This window comes from Hemiscyllium ocellatum, chromosome 16 (genome assembly GCF_020745735.1).
Source record: "Hemiscyllium ocellatum isolate sHemOce1 chromosome 16, sHemOce1.pat.X.cur, whole genome shotgun sequence".
Classification (NCBI taxonomy): domain Eukaryota; kingdom Metazoa; phylum Chordata; class Chondrichthyes; order Orectolobiformes; family Hemiscylliidae; genus Hemiscyllium; species Hemiscyllium ocellatum.
In genome coordinates this window covers 56,585,200-56,600,393 of record NC_083416.1, presented here as the reverse complement: position 1 = coordinate 56,600,393, position 15,194 = coordinate 56,585,200, and the positions used below count along the sequence as shown (strand labels likewise).

The 15,194-nt window shown below is 39.7% G+C and overlaps 1 protein-coding gene across 7 annotated transcripts in view; it reads left to right on the top strand.

The window, feature by feature from the left end:
- The window catches only part of LOC132823438 (rap guanine nucleotide exchange factor 6-like), a 397,644-nt gene that overhangs the window by 279,464 nt on the left and 102,986 nt on the right, over window positions 1–15,194 (top strand). For all 7 annotated transcript variants that reach the window (XM_060837290.1, XM_060837289.1, XM_060837288.1 and 4 more), the window contains 3 exons: window positions 6,073–6,209; window positions 11,876–12,034; window positions 13,590–13,742. In XM_060837290.1, coding sequence (XP_060693273.1) covers window positions 6,073–6,209; window positions 11,876–12,034; window positions 13,590–13,742 — 449 coding nt within the window. The remainder of the gene's footprint in view (window positions 1–6,072; window positions 6,210–11,875; window positions 12,035–13,589; window positions 13,743–15,194) is intronic.

Below are 15,194 nucleotides of genomic sequence, written 5' to 3'. Positions count from 1 at the left end.
TCATCAGTGAAGCACTACCTGACGAAGGAGCAATGATCCGAAAGCTTGTGATTTCGAACAAACCGGTTGGACTATAACTTGGTGTCATGTGACTTCTGTCCACACTTCTCTAATACTGACACCTCTGCATCATGCTATGTGGGACAGTATAGCTGACATCAGCACCCCTGGGTTTAAGAAGTGAGTAGATCTTACGCCACACTTGTTATTCAAAATCAGTGCCACGACGTGCATGTTGTCTAATGGATTATTGCTTTCTACTGTGCCAGTTTGTTTTGTCTGGTCAATGGATAGAATTGGACTCTAAGGCTGAATTATTAGCAAGAAGACCTACTGAAGTTCCTATTGCAGAGGATTTGTAGCACAGAAATCAGTTATCTGTGTAATAGAGCGATCAGAACTACGTGCAGTAGTCAGTGTGACCTAAAAATGGTTCAGTACAGGTTTAGCCAAATCTACCAACTTTTGAATTTTTCTCCTCAATAATTAAAGTTAGTTAGTGCTATGTTTTCTCCTTTTAATGGCTTTGCTAATCCGGAGACAATTTTAGTGATTTGTGTATTTGTGCTCTGAAATGCCTTGATTCTCGACCTTACTTAGACTTGTATTGTGAAGGTGAACTGCCTGTTCTTATGCCAGAAGATATTGCCTCACATTTACTTTTCGTTGAACTTGACTTGCCAATTGTTTTCTCATTCTACAAGGTTATTATGTTCATGTCCTCCTACAATTTGCTGCATAGTGGAATTAATTTTTCACATATAACTAATGCACAATGTTTACTAAAGGAGAAAATATAGTTTTTAGGGATTTGGTCTTGTCTGCACAAGACAGTACACTGGTGTAACTGTTGAAGGACTGACTTAAATTCTAAGTGCTGCAGACAGTTTTCATTTCTGACAGCTTGCACTGTGCATGGAAGTGAACAAGTATCTACCTTTGTTGATACTCCGGAGTATGATTCTTTCATTTTAATTGTCTTCAAAATTGACAGTTTAAACTACTGGGGATGTTGCTTCTTTTGGTTGCAGTGAGAATTTTCTACCCGTTCACAAATACCTATAATTTTCAGTTTTTGAGATCAATTTCAATGTTTAACAAGAAGGTTATTGGAGTTGTCACTGATGCCCAATGCTAGCATCATATTCTTCAAGGTGCATGAAACATTCGGCTTGAGGTTAAATCTGAAGCATGCTCATTTTATACGGCTAATGCAGTGTAAATCTTCATCCCAGTAACTTGGCTGAATGTGATAAGTAAGATTTCTAAATAATATGTGTTCATTTCTTTTTCCAGCCAGTTTGTTAATTTTCCTTTACAAGAAATGGAAATATAATTCAGAAAATGTGATTGTGAATTAAGATATGGATGTTCAGCACCTGCAAATGCAAAAAAGCAATTAGCTATATTTCATATTTCCAAAGTCAAAGCTTCATTTACTGTTGAATAAACTGCATGATGCCTGAGACAAATAATGCCCATTCCATGTATCACTTTCATGCTGATGAAATCACATGTGTAACCTTTTATATCATAGGGAAAAATCAGGCTTCTATTATAGTCAACTGTAAAGACAAATCCCCCAACTCTTGTTAGCCCCTTGCTGTCTACAAGACTGAAGCCAAAAGTAAGTTGGAATATTCGCCAACACTGTAACGTCACTCAAGCTCTACATCATTCTGTCATTGGGCTGTACCTTATTGTTTTCAGAGTATTATTACCATGAGCTCACGGAGGAGGCCCATGACTACTACCTTAGCACAACTCAGTAATATCTTGCCAGTGTTGCCTAATCCAGAGGACAACATTTTCAAAAAAGCACTCACTGCACATCCATTGTCTATGAATTAGCAGTCTTCAAGAGCGTGATGTTTAGTGTTAGAATTCAGATTGCACTGCTCCTGTGCAAGTCATTGTTAACATAATAGCTACAGTAATACAGCTTTCATTCGCCTTTACTTTTTAAATTGCTCTTTCAAAAAGAAATAGGTAAACAAAGAGCTGGCTAGGTTGCTGGTCTAGGTCCCTCATACCACGGATTGCTTATAATATCCAGAAAATGTATAATATTAATCAACTGCTAACATTCTTCCTTTCTCCCTTTCCAGTAAACTGAGTTAAACTTCAAGGTAACATTCGCACTTTCCATCATATGTTGCCTGTTTGAAGTCAATTGCCTTCATTCATATGACATTTTTATGGAAAAAGTAGTTCAAGAATCCTTCTATTAGATATTTATAGTTTTTATACTGAAATGAAATGGTTTGGCATGTTTAAGTTGCAAGTGGTTGGAAACTTTCTAAATCATTAGTGGATTGAATTAAAATTTGAAAATATTTGTATCCAGCATTGCAACCACCTGTGTGCAAATTTCCATCTGTTGACTGTACTACAATAGCACAGTGGTTTCAAGGTTCAGCAAATTAATGATATTGTGACTCCAAGAAATTTACCTATTAAGGTATTGCTAGTTAATTGAGCTAGTTACATGGTAGATTTAAAAAGGATCTGAGGGCTAACTTTTTCATGCAGAAAATGGACCATCTGCCAGAGGAAGTGGTGAAGATGAGTACAGTTACAACATTTAAATGTGGACGGGTACACTAATAGAAGGGTTTAGAGAGAAAGGGGTCCAAATGCTTGCAAATGGGACTATGTCCGATTGGGATGTCTGGTCGGTGTCACTATGTACTGAGGTTCTACCTGTCCACTGTTTTGCTAAGAATGGGACTAGCCTTGCTGCCGTGGAAGTAGTTGGACCATTCCCTGTCACTGTCTTTCAAGAAATTTCCAAAGAAAAATACCTTTGACCACCAGTCAGCACGTAGCATCCTCAGACTCTGAGGGAAAAGAAGAGTGTGGTTCTTTTGTGTGGTTCCCTGAGCAAATTGTCAAAGTCATTTGGCAGAATACCTCCTCACCAGAACTTTCTAACAAGCACCAAGACGCCTCTTGGCTGGTGAGAAGGGCGTTTCCTGTAAGATCTTTTATCTATGCTTAGTTGGTCTGCGCCACCACCCATTCCCCATGAAATGGTTGCTGAGGGGGTTGTTCATCTCCATCTGGACTGTGCCTTTGCAAAGGAAGTTTGGAGGAAGATGCAATGGTTTGTGTTGAGGTTTGTCCTGAGTAGCTCCAAGATACGGGACTATGTGCTGTACGATCTGTTCCCAGTGAGGCAGACTGAGACAAACATCAACCGTGTCTGGAGAGCCATCAACTTAATGGAAGATGCTCTTTCGTCTTGCCGAAATTTGTTGGCCTTACAGAGCAAGGAGTTGACCCCGACTGAATGTTGCAGACTGGCACATTCCATGGTCCTAAATAGAAAAAAAAAAGGCAGGTATTTCTGGGGTATAATACAGAAGATGCAGGATCAGTTCATTCCAAAAAGGAAAAAAGATCCTAAGGGGAGGCAGGGGTGGCCGTGGTTGATGAGGGAAGTTAAGGACCATATAACGACAAAAGGGAAAAAGTATAACATAGCAAAGATGAGTGGGAAATCGGAGGACTGGGAAGCTTTTAAAGAACAACAGAAGATAACTAAAAAGGAAATATGCAAAGGAAAAATAAGGTACGAAGGTAAACTGGCCAAAAATATAAAGGAGGATGGTAAAGGCTTTTTTAGGTATGTGAAAAGAAAAAAAAATGCTTAAGACTAAAATTGGGCCCTTGAAGACAGAAACGGGTGAATTTATTACAGGGAACAAAGAAAAGACAGAAGAGTTGAATTGGTACTTTAGATCTGTCTTCACTGGGGAAGACACGAGCAATCTCCCAGATGTAATAGTGGCTGAAGGACCTGAACTGAAGGGAATTTATATTAGGCAGGAAATGGTGATGGAGAGACTGTTAGGTCTCAAGGTTGACAAATCCCTGGGACCCGATGGTCTGCATCCCAGGGTACTGAAGGAGGTGACTGTAGAAATCGTGGATGCATTGGTGATCATTTTCCGATGTTCTATAGATTCAGGACCAGTTCCTGCGGATTGGAAGGTGGCTAATGTTGTCCCACTTTTTAAGAAAGAAGGGAGAGAGAAAACAGAGAATTATAGACCAGTTAGTCTGATCTCAGTGATGGGAAAAATTCTGGAGTCAATTATAAAGAATTAAATTACAACACATCTGGATAGCAGTAACCGGGTAGGTCAGAGTCAGCATGGATTTATGAAGGGGAAATCATGCTTAACTAATCTTCTGGAATTTATTTGAGGATGTAACTCTGAAGATGGACAAGGGAGATCCAGTAGTATACCTGGACTTTCAGAAAGCCTTTGATAAAGTCCCACATAGGAGGTTAGTGAGCAAAATTAGAGCACATGGTATTGAGGCAAAATACTGACGTGAATTGAAAATTGGTTGGCTGACAGGAAACAAAGAGTAATGATAAACAGCTGCCTTTCGGAATGGCAGGCGGTAACCAGTGGTGTGTCGCAGGAATCAGTGCTGGGGCCGCAGCTTTTTACAATGTACATTAATGATATAGATGAAGGTATTAAAAGTAATATTAGCAAATTTGCTGATGACACAAAGCTGGGTGGCAGGGTGAAATGTGAGGAGGATGTTAGGAGAATACAGGGTGACCTGGACAGGCTAGGTGAGTGGACGGATGCATGGCAGATGCAGTTTAATGTGGATAAATGTGTGGTTATCCACTTGGGTGGCAAGAACAGGAAGGCAGATTACTACCTAAATAGAGTCAAGTTAGGTAAAGGGGCAGTACAGAGAGATCTAGGTGTTCTTGTACATCAGGCAATGAAAGCAAGCATGCAGGTACAGCAGGCAGTGAAGAAAGCTAATAGCACGCTGGTCTTCATAAAGAGAGGAATTGAATATAGAAGCAAAGAGGTCCTTCTGCAGCTGTACTGGGCCCTGGTGAGACCACACCTGGAATATTGTGCGCAGTTTTTGTCTCCAAATTTGAGGAAAGACATTTTGGCTATTGAGGGAGTGCAGCGTAGGTTCATGAGGTCAATTCCCAGAATGGTGGGACTGTCTTACGCTGAAAGACTGGAGCGACTGGGCTTGTATACCCTTGAGTTTAGGAGGCTGAGAGGGGATGTGATTGAGACACATGAGATTATTAAAGGATTGTACACTCTGGAGGCAGGAAGCATGTTTCTACTGATTTCTGCTGAATCCTGAACCAGAGGACACAGTTTAAAAATAAGGGGTAGGCCACTTAGAACAGAGTTGAGGAGAAACTTCTTCACCCAGAGAGTGGTGGGTGTATGAAATGCTCTGCCCCAGAGGCTGTGGAGGCCAAGTCTCTGGATACTTTCAAGAAAGAGTTGGATAGAGCTCTGAAGGATAGTGGAATCAAGGGTTATAGGGATAAGGCAGGAACAGGATACTGATTGAGGATGATCAGCCATGATCATAATGAATGGTGGTGCTGGCTTGAAGGGCAGAATGGCCTACTCCTGCACCTATTGTCTATTGTCCTGGACTGTATGCTGTGGGCTGCACCAAAGCTTGAGGCAGCACCAAAGCTTGAGGCAGCTGCTGCAAAGATGCAGGGGAAAGAGGTCTGATGCCTTCCCGTTAAAAGTCGGTTCAGTTATCGGATCCTCCTAGTGTCTCGACCATATTGTAAATATTAGTTTTGTGTGTGTAAGAGAACTCATTGGTATTTTGAATAGAGTTAAAAGTCCAATGTTTTTGTTTATTTACGTGATATGCAACTGTACAAAACTGAACTGCATTTGTGACAATGTTTGTGAACAAAGAAGTATTTTGTGAATGAAGTATATTTTTGAAGTTAAAACAAATTCTGGTCGGCACGGATGCGTTGGACCAAAGGGTCCATTTCCATGCTGTATGACTCTCTAACTCTATACCTATATTCTATATTTTGGAGCTGAAAAATAGAGTGAAGAGTGGCCCATTGTACTTCTCCAGCAAGGAAAACTGCAGTGTAAATGTACCTGAGTTTTTTCAACACTGACTGTAAATGTAGTAGATTCCACTCAGAGAATTCATGAGTCGACTATATATATTGCACCTAGAAGTGTTTCCTTGGAAATGTATGTCAATGTAGCCTAGGCTAAATGTGTGTATGTTCTTTTGCAGAACAATTGCTGGAGTTTATGCATCAGCTCCCTGCCTTTGCAAACATGACTATGTTTGTCAGACGTGAACTGTGCTCAGTCATGATCTTTGAAGTAGTAGAACATGCAGGAGCAATAATAACTGATGATGGAAAAGAGGTAACCACTACAATCTGCTGTTTTTTTTTCTTGTATTTGCAATTTTTAGAACTGCACTAAATTCTTTTCATTAGAATTGAAATAATTGATTTACTTAGAAAGTTTGTGATCTCTCTGTTTTCTCCCTAATCCTTGACTACTTCTGGGAACATGGGACTTAGGAGCAAGTGCAAGTCAATTGATTTTGAACTTGCTGCTTCACCATTCATTGATAACATTAGTGTAGTTGTGATCTCAACTCAGCTTTCCTATTTCTGCATTGCTCCCTTAATTGGAAAATCAGCAGGGGGGCATGGTGGTCTGCACTGCTGCTTCATAGCACCAGGGACTTGAATTTGATCCCAGCCTTGAGTGACGGTCTGTGGGGAGTTTGCATACGCTCTCTGTGTCTCCATGGGTTTTTGCCAGGTGGTCTGCTTTCCTCTCTCCATTCAAATATGTGCTGTTTAGGTGGTTTGGCCATGGTAAATTGTTCCATGGCAAAAATAGAAATTACGAGAAAAGCTCTGCAGATCTGGCAGCATCTGTGGAGAGAAATTAGAGTTAATGTTTCAGGTTGAGTGACCCTTCCTAGAACTGACCCAAAACGTTAACTCTGATTTTTCTTTACAGATGCTGCCAGATCTGCTGAGTTTTTCCATCAATTTCTGTTTTTATCTTTTATTTACAGGATCTGCAGTCTTTTTGATAAAAGAGGTGTCCAGAATTGTGAAAGTTAGGTAGATTAGCCTTGGTAAATGTGGGGTTATGGGGTTAGCGTGGGCGTGGTGGGTCTGCATGGGATGCATTTTAGAGGCTGGATCTTGACTCAGTGGGCTGAATGTTCTCTGTCTTCACTGTAGGGATTCTATGGCTATGTTGTCTATCTAACTCTGCCTTGAATAAATACAATGACCCAACTTCCAACGGTTTTTGGAGAAGAGATTTACACATAACCAGCAACCCTTTGAGAGGGAAATATCTGAAATCATCATAGAATCCCTACAGTGTTGAAGCAGGCCATTTGACCCAGCAAGTCCATTTATGTTTTTGTTTCACATCTGCAGCGTTCACAGATTTTTGTTTTATTTGATTCTACATCTTGTTTCTTCGAACTAAAGTCATCTCACTACCATATCAATGATGTCCTTAATTAACAGAGCTACTATAGTCCATTCACCACGATGAGATCATGTCTCTGTAATGGTTATAAGGTAACACTTGTTTGTATCTGATTTGACAAGTCATCCATGGTGTTACGAATGCTGAATGTGTTCAGGTATAGAATCTTTAACTCTACCTTCAAATCATTTTTACAAACATTGTCGTTATCTGCTGGTGCACAGTCATGTACGTACTGTGTCCCTTCCTTCCCTAAAATCTGGTTATTATTGCCAAAATTACTACTTTGCCCTATTACTGCTTTGTTTCCCTTTTCAGTTAGCATATCTCTGCTTATTTACTTCTGTGGCTATAGACTGACAGCAACCAAGGTGATGCTTTCTCAAGCTTCTAATAATACAGCTGAACAAAATGGATGCTGCCTGAGATCAGAGTTGAGAGTGGGGTGTTGGAAAAGCATAGCAGGTCAGGCAGGTCAAACATCGATTCACCTGCTCCTCGGATGCTGCCTGACCTGCTGTGCTTTTGCAGCACCCCATTTTCAACTCTGATCTCCAGCATCTGCAGTCCACACTTTCTCCTAGCTGCCTGAGATTAGTTGACTTATGATTCTTTTATCAATTTTCTCCCTAACTCTCTCTCAAACTCTTTCTCATATAATTGGTCGCCAATTCTTTGCAGCAGTGGAGGTTGGATTAGGAGCTTTGTGAAATGAAAATATCAGACTTGGGTCTGTGATCTACACAATTGTTTATTGATGGAAAAACTGTTGAAAATAATTATCAAACTACTAAAATGAATGTCATTTAAGCACTTTGTTGTTCATAAACCAGTGATCATGTGTGCATGAGTATTTTACTCTAACCTTGAATGGACATATTTTGTCCTTGGGATGATGGGGTTGTGATATGATGAAAGGTTGAACAGGTTGGGTCTTTACTCAGCTTAGAAAAATGAAAAATGATTTTACTGTCACATATAAGGTTCTGAGCTGGCTGGACCTGATCAGGTGTATCCTGTGGGAAGCTAGGGAAGTGACTGCTGGGCCTCTTACTGAGATATTTGTATCATCGATAGTCACAGGTGAGGTACCGGAAGACTGGAAGTTGGCTAATGTGGTGCCACTGTTTGAGAAAGGTGGTAGGTACAAGCCAGGGAACTATAGACTAGTGAGCCTGACATCAGTGATGGGCAAGTTGTTGGGGGGAATCCTGAGGGTCAGGATGTACATGTATTTGGAAAGTCAAGGACTGATTAGGGATAGTCAGCATGGCTTTGTGTGCGTGAAATCATCTCTCAAACTTAACTGAGTTTTTTTGAAGATGTAACAAAGAGGATTGATGAGGGCAGAGCCATGGACGTGATCTATACGGACTTCAGTAAGGCGTTCGACAAGGTTCCCTATGGGAGACTGGTTAGCAAGGTTAGATCTCATGGATTACAGGGAGAACTAGCCATTTGGATACAGAACTGGCTCAAAGATCAAAAACAGAGCATAGTGGAGGGCGGTTGTTTTTCAGACTGAAGCCTGTGACCAGTGGATTGCCACAAGGATTGGTGCTGGGTCCGGTACTTTTCATTCATTTATATAAATGATTTGGATGCGAGCATAAGAGGTATAGTTAGTAAATTTGCAGATGACACCAAAATTAGAGGTGTAGTGGACAGTGAAGAAGGTTACCTCAAATTACAACAGGATCTGGACCAGATGGGCCAATGGGCTGAGAAGTGGCAGATGGAGTTTAATTCAGATAAATGCGAGGTACTGCATTTTGGAAACGCAAATCTTAGCAGGACTTATGTACTTAATGGTAAGGTCCTAGGGAGTGTTGCTAAACAAAGAGACCTTGGAGTGCAGGTTCACAGCTTCTTGAAAGTGGAATCGCTGGTAGAAAGGGTAGTGAAGAACGCGTTTGGTATGCTTTCTTTTATTGGTCAGAGTATTGAGTACAGGAGTTGGGAGATCATGTTGCGGCTGTACAGGACATTGGTTAGGCCACTTTTTGGAATATCGTGTGCAATTCCTGTCTCCTTCCTATCGGAAAGATGTTGTGAAACTTGAAAGGGTTCAGAAAAGATTTACAAGGATTTACGAAGGTTGGAAAATTTGAGCTATAGGCATAGGTTGAACAGGCTGGGACTGTTTTCTGTGGAGTGTCGGAGGGTGAGGGGAGACCTCATACAGGTTTATAAAATCGTGAGGGGCATGAATAGGGTAAATAGACAAGGTCTTTTTCCTGGGGTGGGTGAGAGGGGAAAGATATAAAAGAGACCTAAGGGGCAACTTTTTCACGCAGAGGGTGGTACATGTTTGGAATGAGCTGCCAGAGGAAGTGGTGGAGGCTAGTATAATTGCAACATTTTAAAAGGCATCTGGATGGGTATATGTATCGGAAGGATTTGGAGGGATATGGGCCAGGTGCTGGCAGGTGGGACTAGATTGGGTTGGGATATATGGTTGGCATGGACAAGGTGGACCAAATGGTCTGTTTCCATGCTGTACATCTCTGTGACATGGTTATTGCTGCAAGGATGTTTCCACTTTCAGAAATCCACTGCTTCAAAATAAGAAGTCTGCCATTTAAAATGAAGATGAAGAGAAATTTCTTTGAGCATCTCCAGCCTTAGGAAATCTTTTTTTCCAGTAGGTAGTGGTGGCTGTATAATTGAATATGTTCAATGATAAGTTAGATTTATGCTTTCATTCGAGTTGGACCTGGGGCTCCCTCTGGATAATGCTGTACAATTCTACTGCTCATCCTCTGACCTTTAGAATCCCCGTCTCACATTTTTAGCCATGTTGACAGTGGAATAAATTCAGACCTTGAATCAAGTGACTATTAAAGGCTGACCCTGGTGTCAGACAAAACCTGAGACTTAAATTATTCGGGGGATGTAATAGACAATTTGTATTGTCCAGGGAGAAAGTGAGGACTGCAGATGCTGGCAATCAGTGCTGAAAATGTGTTGCTGGAAAAGCGCAGCAGGTCAGGCAGCATCCAAGGAACAGGAGAATTGATGTTTCGGGCATGAGTCTGAAGAAGGGCTCATGTCTGAAACTTCGATTCTCCTGATCCTTGGATGCTGCCTGACCTGCTGCGCTTTTCCAGCAACACATTTTCAACTATTTGGATTATCCATAGACTATTAATCCAGGTACCCAGGTAATGTTCTGGGGATCTGGGTTTGAATCCCACAGTGGTATTTGAATTCAATAGAAATCTGGAATTAAGAATCTAATGTCAATTGTCAGAAAAACCTATCTGGTTCACTAAATGGAAAGGAGCTGCTGTTCCTGCCTGGTCTAATTTACATGTGACTCCAGACTCTCAGTAATGCGGTTGACTCTTAACCGTTCTCTGGGCAGTTATGGATGAGCAATAAATTCTGGCCTAGCTAATGACACTCATATCTTGTGAATTAATTCGAAAAATTGCAAAATTGTCCTATGTTTTCACTGTTGTCGGTGCTTCAGATTTTCTTTCAGAACCCCATCTAAATAACTTGAGCATAACTGTAATGTATTGTTTTATTTGCACTTGAATTTTTTTTTTGTACAAAAATTTTATTTGTAAATCAGATATTGAACTGCCTGAGGAAAAATTACTGAGTAATGACAGGATCACATTCTGAGGCAGCTGAAGAGGTTCCTAGTCAATAATGTTTCATAGATTTTACTTCAATTCATGTTAACTCAGCTTTGTCACAGATAAGCCAATGATGCTACTGAAAGTCCCTTTCTCATGTTTCTATTGTTCTTTTGACCTAGACAGGCAAACTCCTCTTATTTATCTTTATCAATTTTCTTAGCCCACTGAGTACCAGGCATGCAGCCAACTCCAGATAGTGCAACAGGATTATTTTTAAATTGACCACTGGGAAGCATATGGCAGCAATTCATAAATACCTTATAAATACTGTCTATTATAAATTTCTTGACTATCTTATTTTTACGAAGATGTTGATGTTGAGACTCCCTCTTTTGGAAAATTAGAATAATGTTTTCATTGTCAAGCTTTATCCATGCTTCACTGTATCATATTTTAGTCTAGTAACAGTAATTGTTTTAAGCTGTCATGTTAATTTGGTGGGCATAATGTGGAGGTGCCGGTTATGGACTCGGGTGGACAAGATCAAAAGTCACACAACACCAGTTATAATCTAATAGGCTTATTTGAAATCACACCCTTTCGGAGCTCTGTTCCTTCGTCAGGTGGAGTCTGAAAGCTTGTGAGTTCAAATAAATTTGTTGGACTATAACCTGATTTCATGTGACTTCTGACTTTGTTTATTTGGTAGGGCAGTTAATACAGTTAAAAGCCACCAATTTATGACACTATTTTTCACACATTCTTCTCAAATTGTTCTAGATGTGCAGAAAACTAGAATGTTTGTTTACGGCATTGCTATTAATAGCAGAGAGCAGAAATCTCCCTTGTTTGTCATGACATTGTGGCTGAGAAAAAAAAGCCCTGGAATATTTGAGACTTTTCAATTTGATTCTGACTATTTTAAGTGTACAATTTCAATCAATTTTTCCCCATTTTATTTTATTTAACTTCTAGCTCGAGTCGTGGTATGTTATTCTAAATGGCTCAGTGGAAATCACCGATTCTCATGGAAGAAGTGAAATACTTTGTATGGGAAATAGTTTCGGTATCTCTCCCTCTTTGGAGAAACAATATATGAAAGGAACTGTTAGGACGAAAGCAGATGATTGTCAGGTAAGGATGTGTTTCAAGAGCACTTTTGGTTATTTCAGTTTCACAAGAGAGTTTCCAATTTGGCCACATTGAGAGTATGCAATGATGACTATTTCCTGGGCAACTGTGAAACAAAATGAAATAATTAGATCATCTCTTTGAAAGCAGCTGGGCTCTTGACACTGGTAATGTGTGCATGTTGGCAGTGAATAGCTATAGTTGGTGCCAGGTACATGACTAAGCTGAGAATTTGAATGCTAGTCAAGACTGGTGTTTCTGTCTGATACCTTCTTTCCCCAACTCCCTCCCTCAAAGTAAGAAAATTTCAGCAGTTTGAATGGAGTTTCTGAGAGGTAGACAAAATAACCTGTTGAGAGTGAAGAATAATTGTTTATCCATTTTTGATTTAGGAATGTGGGCACTTCATGCAAGATCAACATTTATCATTGATCCTTCTCGAACTGTTGCTGTTTAATGGGGCCGCCTCGGTGTATTCAAATGTTACAATCACAGCGTACTGCATAAAATTTTAGGATAATTGATATTCAGAAAATAAATCTAAACAGTCCTTCTCATCCTACAGTCTCTAAGATTTGTTTGCAGATTTATTACTGTAACTGTTCTCAATAAGTAGTAAATCTGTAACGGCAAATCTGAACTTGCTACTTTCCAGTGCTATAAGCTAAGATCTGAATGACAGCTCATAATTCCTTTATTGCAGGTTAAGCCAGTATCTTGGGAGGTTTTGATTCAGATGCATTTTAACCAGGTCGGGGGAGAGTTTTACATTCTATGTATATTTATGTCATTGAGGACTCTGAGTTCACTATCTTTAATGATCAGCATTATGTCTTTTAAATTTTGTACCTAATTTAATTTTTGTAGTTGCAAGATGCTGTCGTTCTTAAACTCTGGAGTAACAGTATACTAACACGGCATTTTATTTTGATATGATCAATGTAATGCTTTGTAGCTAGTAGCAATTATGAGTATCTGCAGGGCAGAATTCTGTTCATGCAGTTAGGTTTATTGTACTCACTTTACATTCTGTAAGCCTTGCTTAGCAGTAAATATACTGATGTCTTCGTAATTTCGCGCACCAAGCATGATAGAAATGTGACTTCTAGATCTTTTTAGATCTTCATGTTTATTGATCATCATCATAGCCTAGGGATTGGTGGAATTTCCTGGTGCTATTGTGTGATAATGACCATACAATAGGTTGCAGGAAAACTGACTTATTTACTGGTAACCTTGTCCATTTATGCCAACTTTTATATACTCTGACAATAATCAGATTTAAACTTAGGGATGGCTTGTCTTGTTGTGGTTGCTTTCCTTTATACTTTAATGTGCCACCAATTAAGAAAATGCATGCTCTTTTATGGTCTTTAAGTAGCAAATTTAGTTAAATATGATTATCTGGTGCAGGATTATCTTGTAAACTAATTAGTATTAGTCATTATATCTGTGCAAAACTTAGGTATGCTGTGTCCCTAAGTCTTGCAAAGCTGACTTTTATTTCTAAAAGGTGCTTAACGTGGTCATTTTTTTCTCTTTGTCTACCTTATGATAGTTCGTAAGCATAGCTCAGCAGGACTACTGCCGCATTCTGAATCAAGTAGAGAGGAACACTCACAAAGTTGAGGAGGAAGGGGAGATAGTGATGGTGAAAGAACACAGAGAGCTGGACCGTAGTGGAACAAGGAAAGGGCACATTGTTATAAAGGTAAATTTGGGTAAAATGTTTCCAGATAAAACTATTTTCTTTTCCCAGTGACTTTACCATAATTGACTCTCCTGGATGTGAAGTAAATTACTTAGAACTACAATCTTGATATACCATGAAAATAAACTGTTACGATTCCTGTAGATACTGATTCCCAGTGATCAACTTGATATCTTCTCATTTGATTCCTTTAAGTTTTGACACATTTACTGCAACAAGCAAACTAAAAACAATATCCATTAAACATTGTGTGGTCGGTAACTAGTACTCTGAACTAAGGTAACCGTCATTAATGTTATAATGTGACTAATACCCATATATGCTTTGACAAAACACTCTCCACAGGATAACAGACTTCACAGTTAACAGTGTGGAACACTGTCCTCAGAGCGTTGTGGAGCATAGTTTGTTCCAGACATTTAAAGAGAAAGTTGATAAAATAGGGTTCAGAAAAGATTTATCAGGATATTGCTGGGAATAGAGGGTTTGAGTTATAGAAACAGACTGGGGCATTTTTCACTGGAGCGTAGTAGGTGAGGGATGATCTTATAGAGGTTTGTAAAATCATGAGAGGCATAGGTGACTAGCAAGGGTCTTTTCCATTGGGTGGAACAATTCAAAACATTGGGATGTATTTTTATGGTGGGAGGAGAAAGTTTTAAAAAGGACATGAGGAGCAACCTTTTTCACACAGACAGTGGCCCATGTGTGGAATGAAGTACCAGTGGATGCAGATATAATTAAACATTGAGAAGACATTTGGATAAGTACATGAACAGGAAGAATTTGGGTGGATATGGGCCAAATCCAGGCAAGTGGGACTAGTTTAGCTTGGGAACATGGTCGGCATGGACTAGTTGGACTTGAAGGACCTGTTCCTGTGCTGTATGACTCTGACTCAAGCCAACACAAAAGAGAACATGAGGAGTGGGACAGATCAGCCATGATCTCATTGAAAGGCAAATGTTAACTTGCTCTTTCATCATGGATGTTATCTGACTCACTGTGATTTCCAGCATTTTATGTTTTCAGTACAGATTCCAGCATCTGCAAAAATTTGCTTGTTCTGTTGCTTATGTTCTTATTATTGCTAATCCTTCATATGTATTGTATTATATTTACATATGTGAGACATTCTGGTGGACATCCAATTGTTTATATAAGCTGATAGATCCAAGTCTCTCTCAGTAGTCCCTATCTCTTGTTACTATGGCCATGTATCACAAATAAGCTATTTGCCTTTCATTGCAGTAATTGTTATTTTTAAAATGTATTAATTCAGCTGCCTTTAACGCTGAAGTCTTAAAGCTTCAGTGTCAGCAGTAGTGTTGATTCTTCAGCTTGCCAAATAGGTATATTGCTTTCAATGTATCTGTTTTCATCAGCATACCCTATAGAGGGTCAGTTTAGCTGAGTTGGCTAGATGGCTTGTTTGTGATGCATAATGATGCC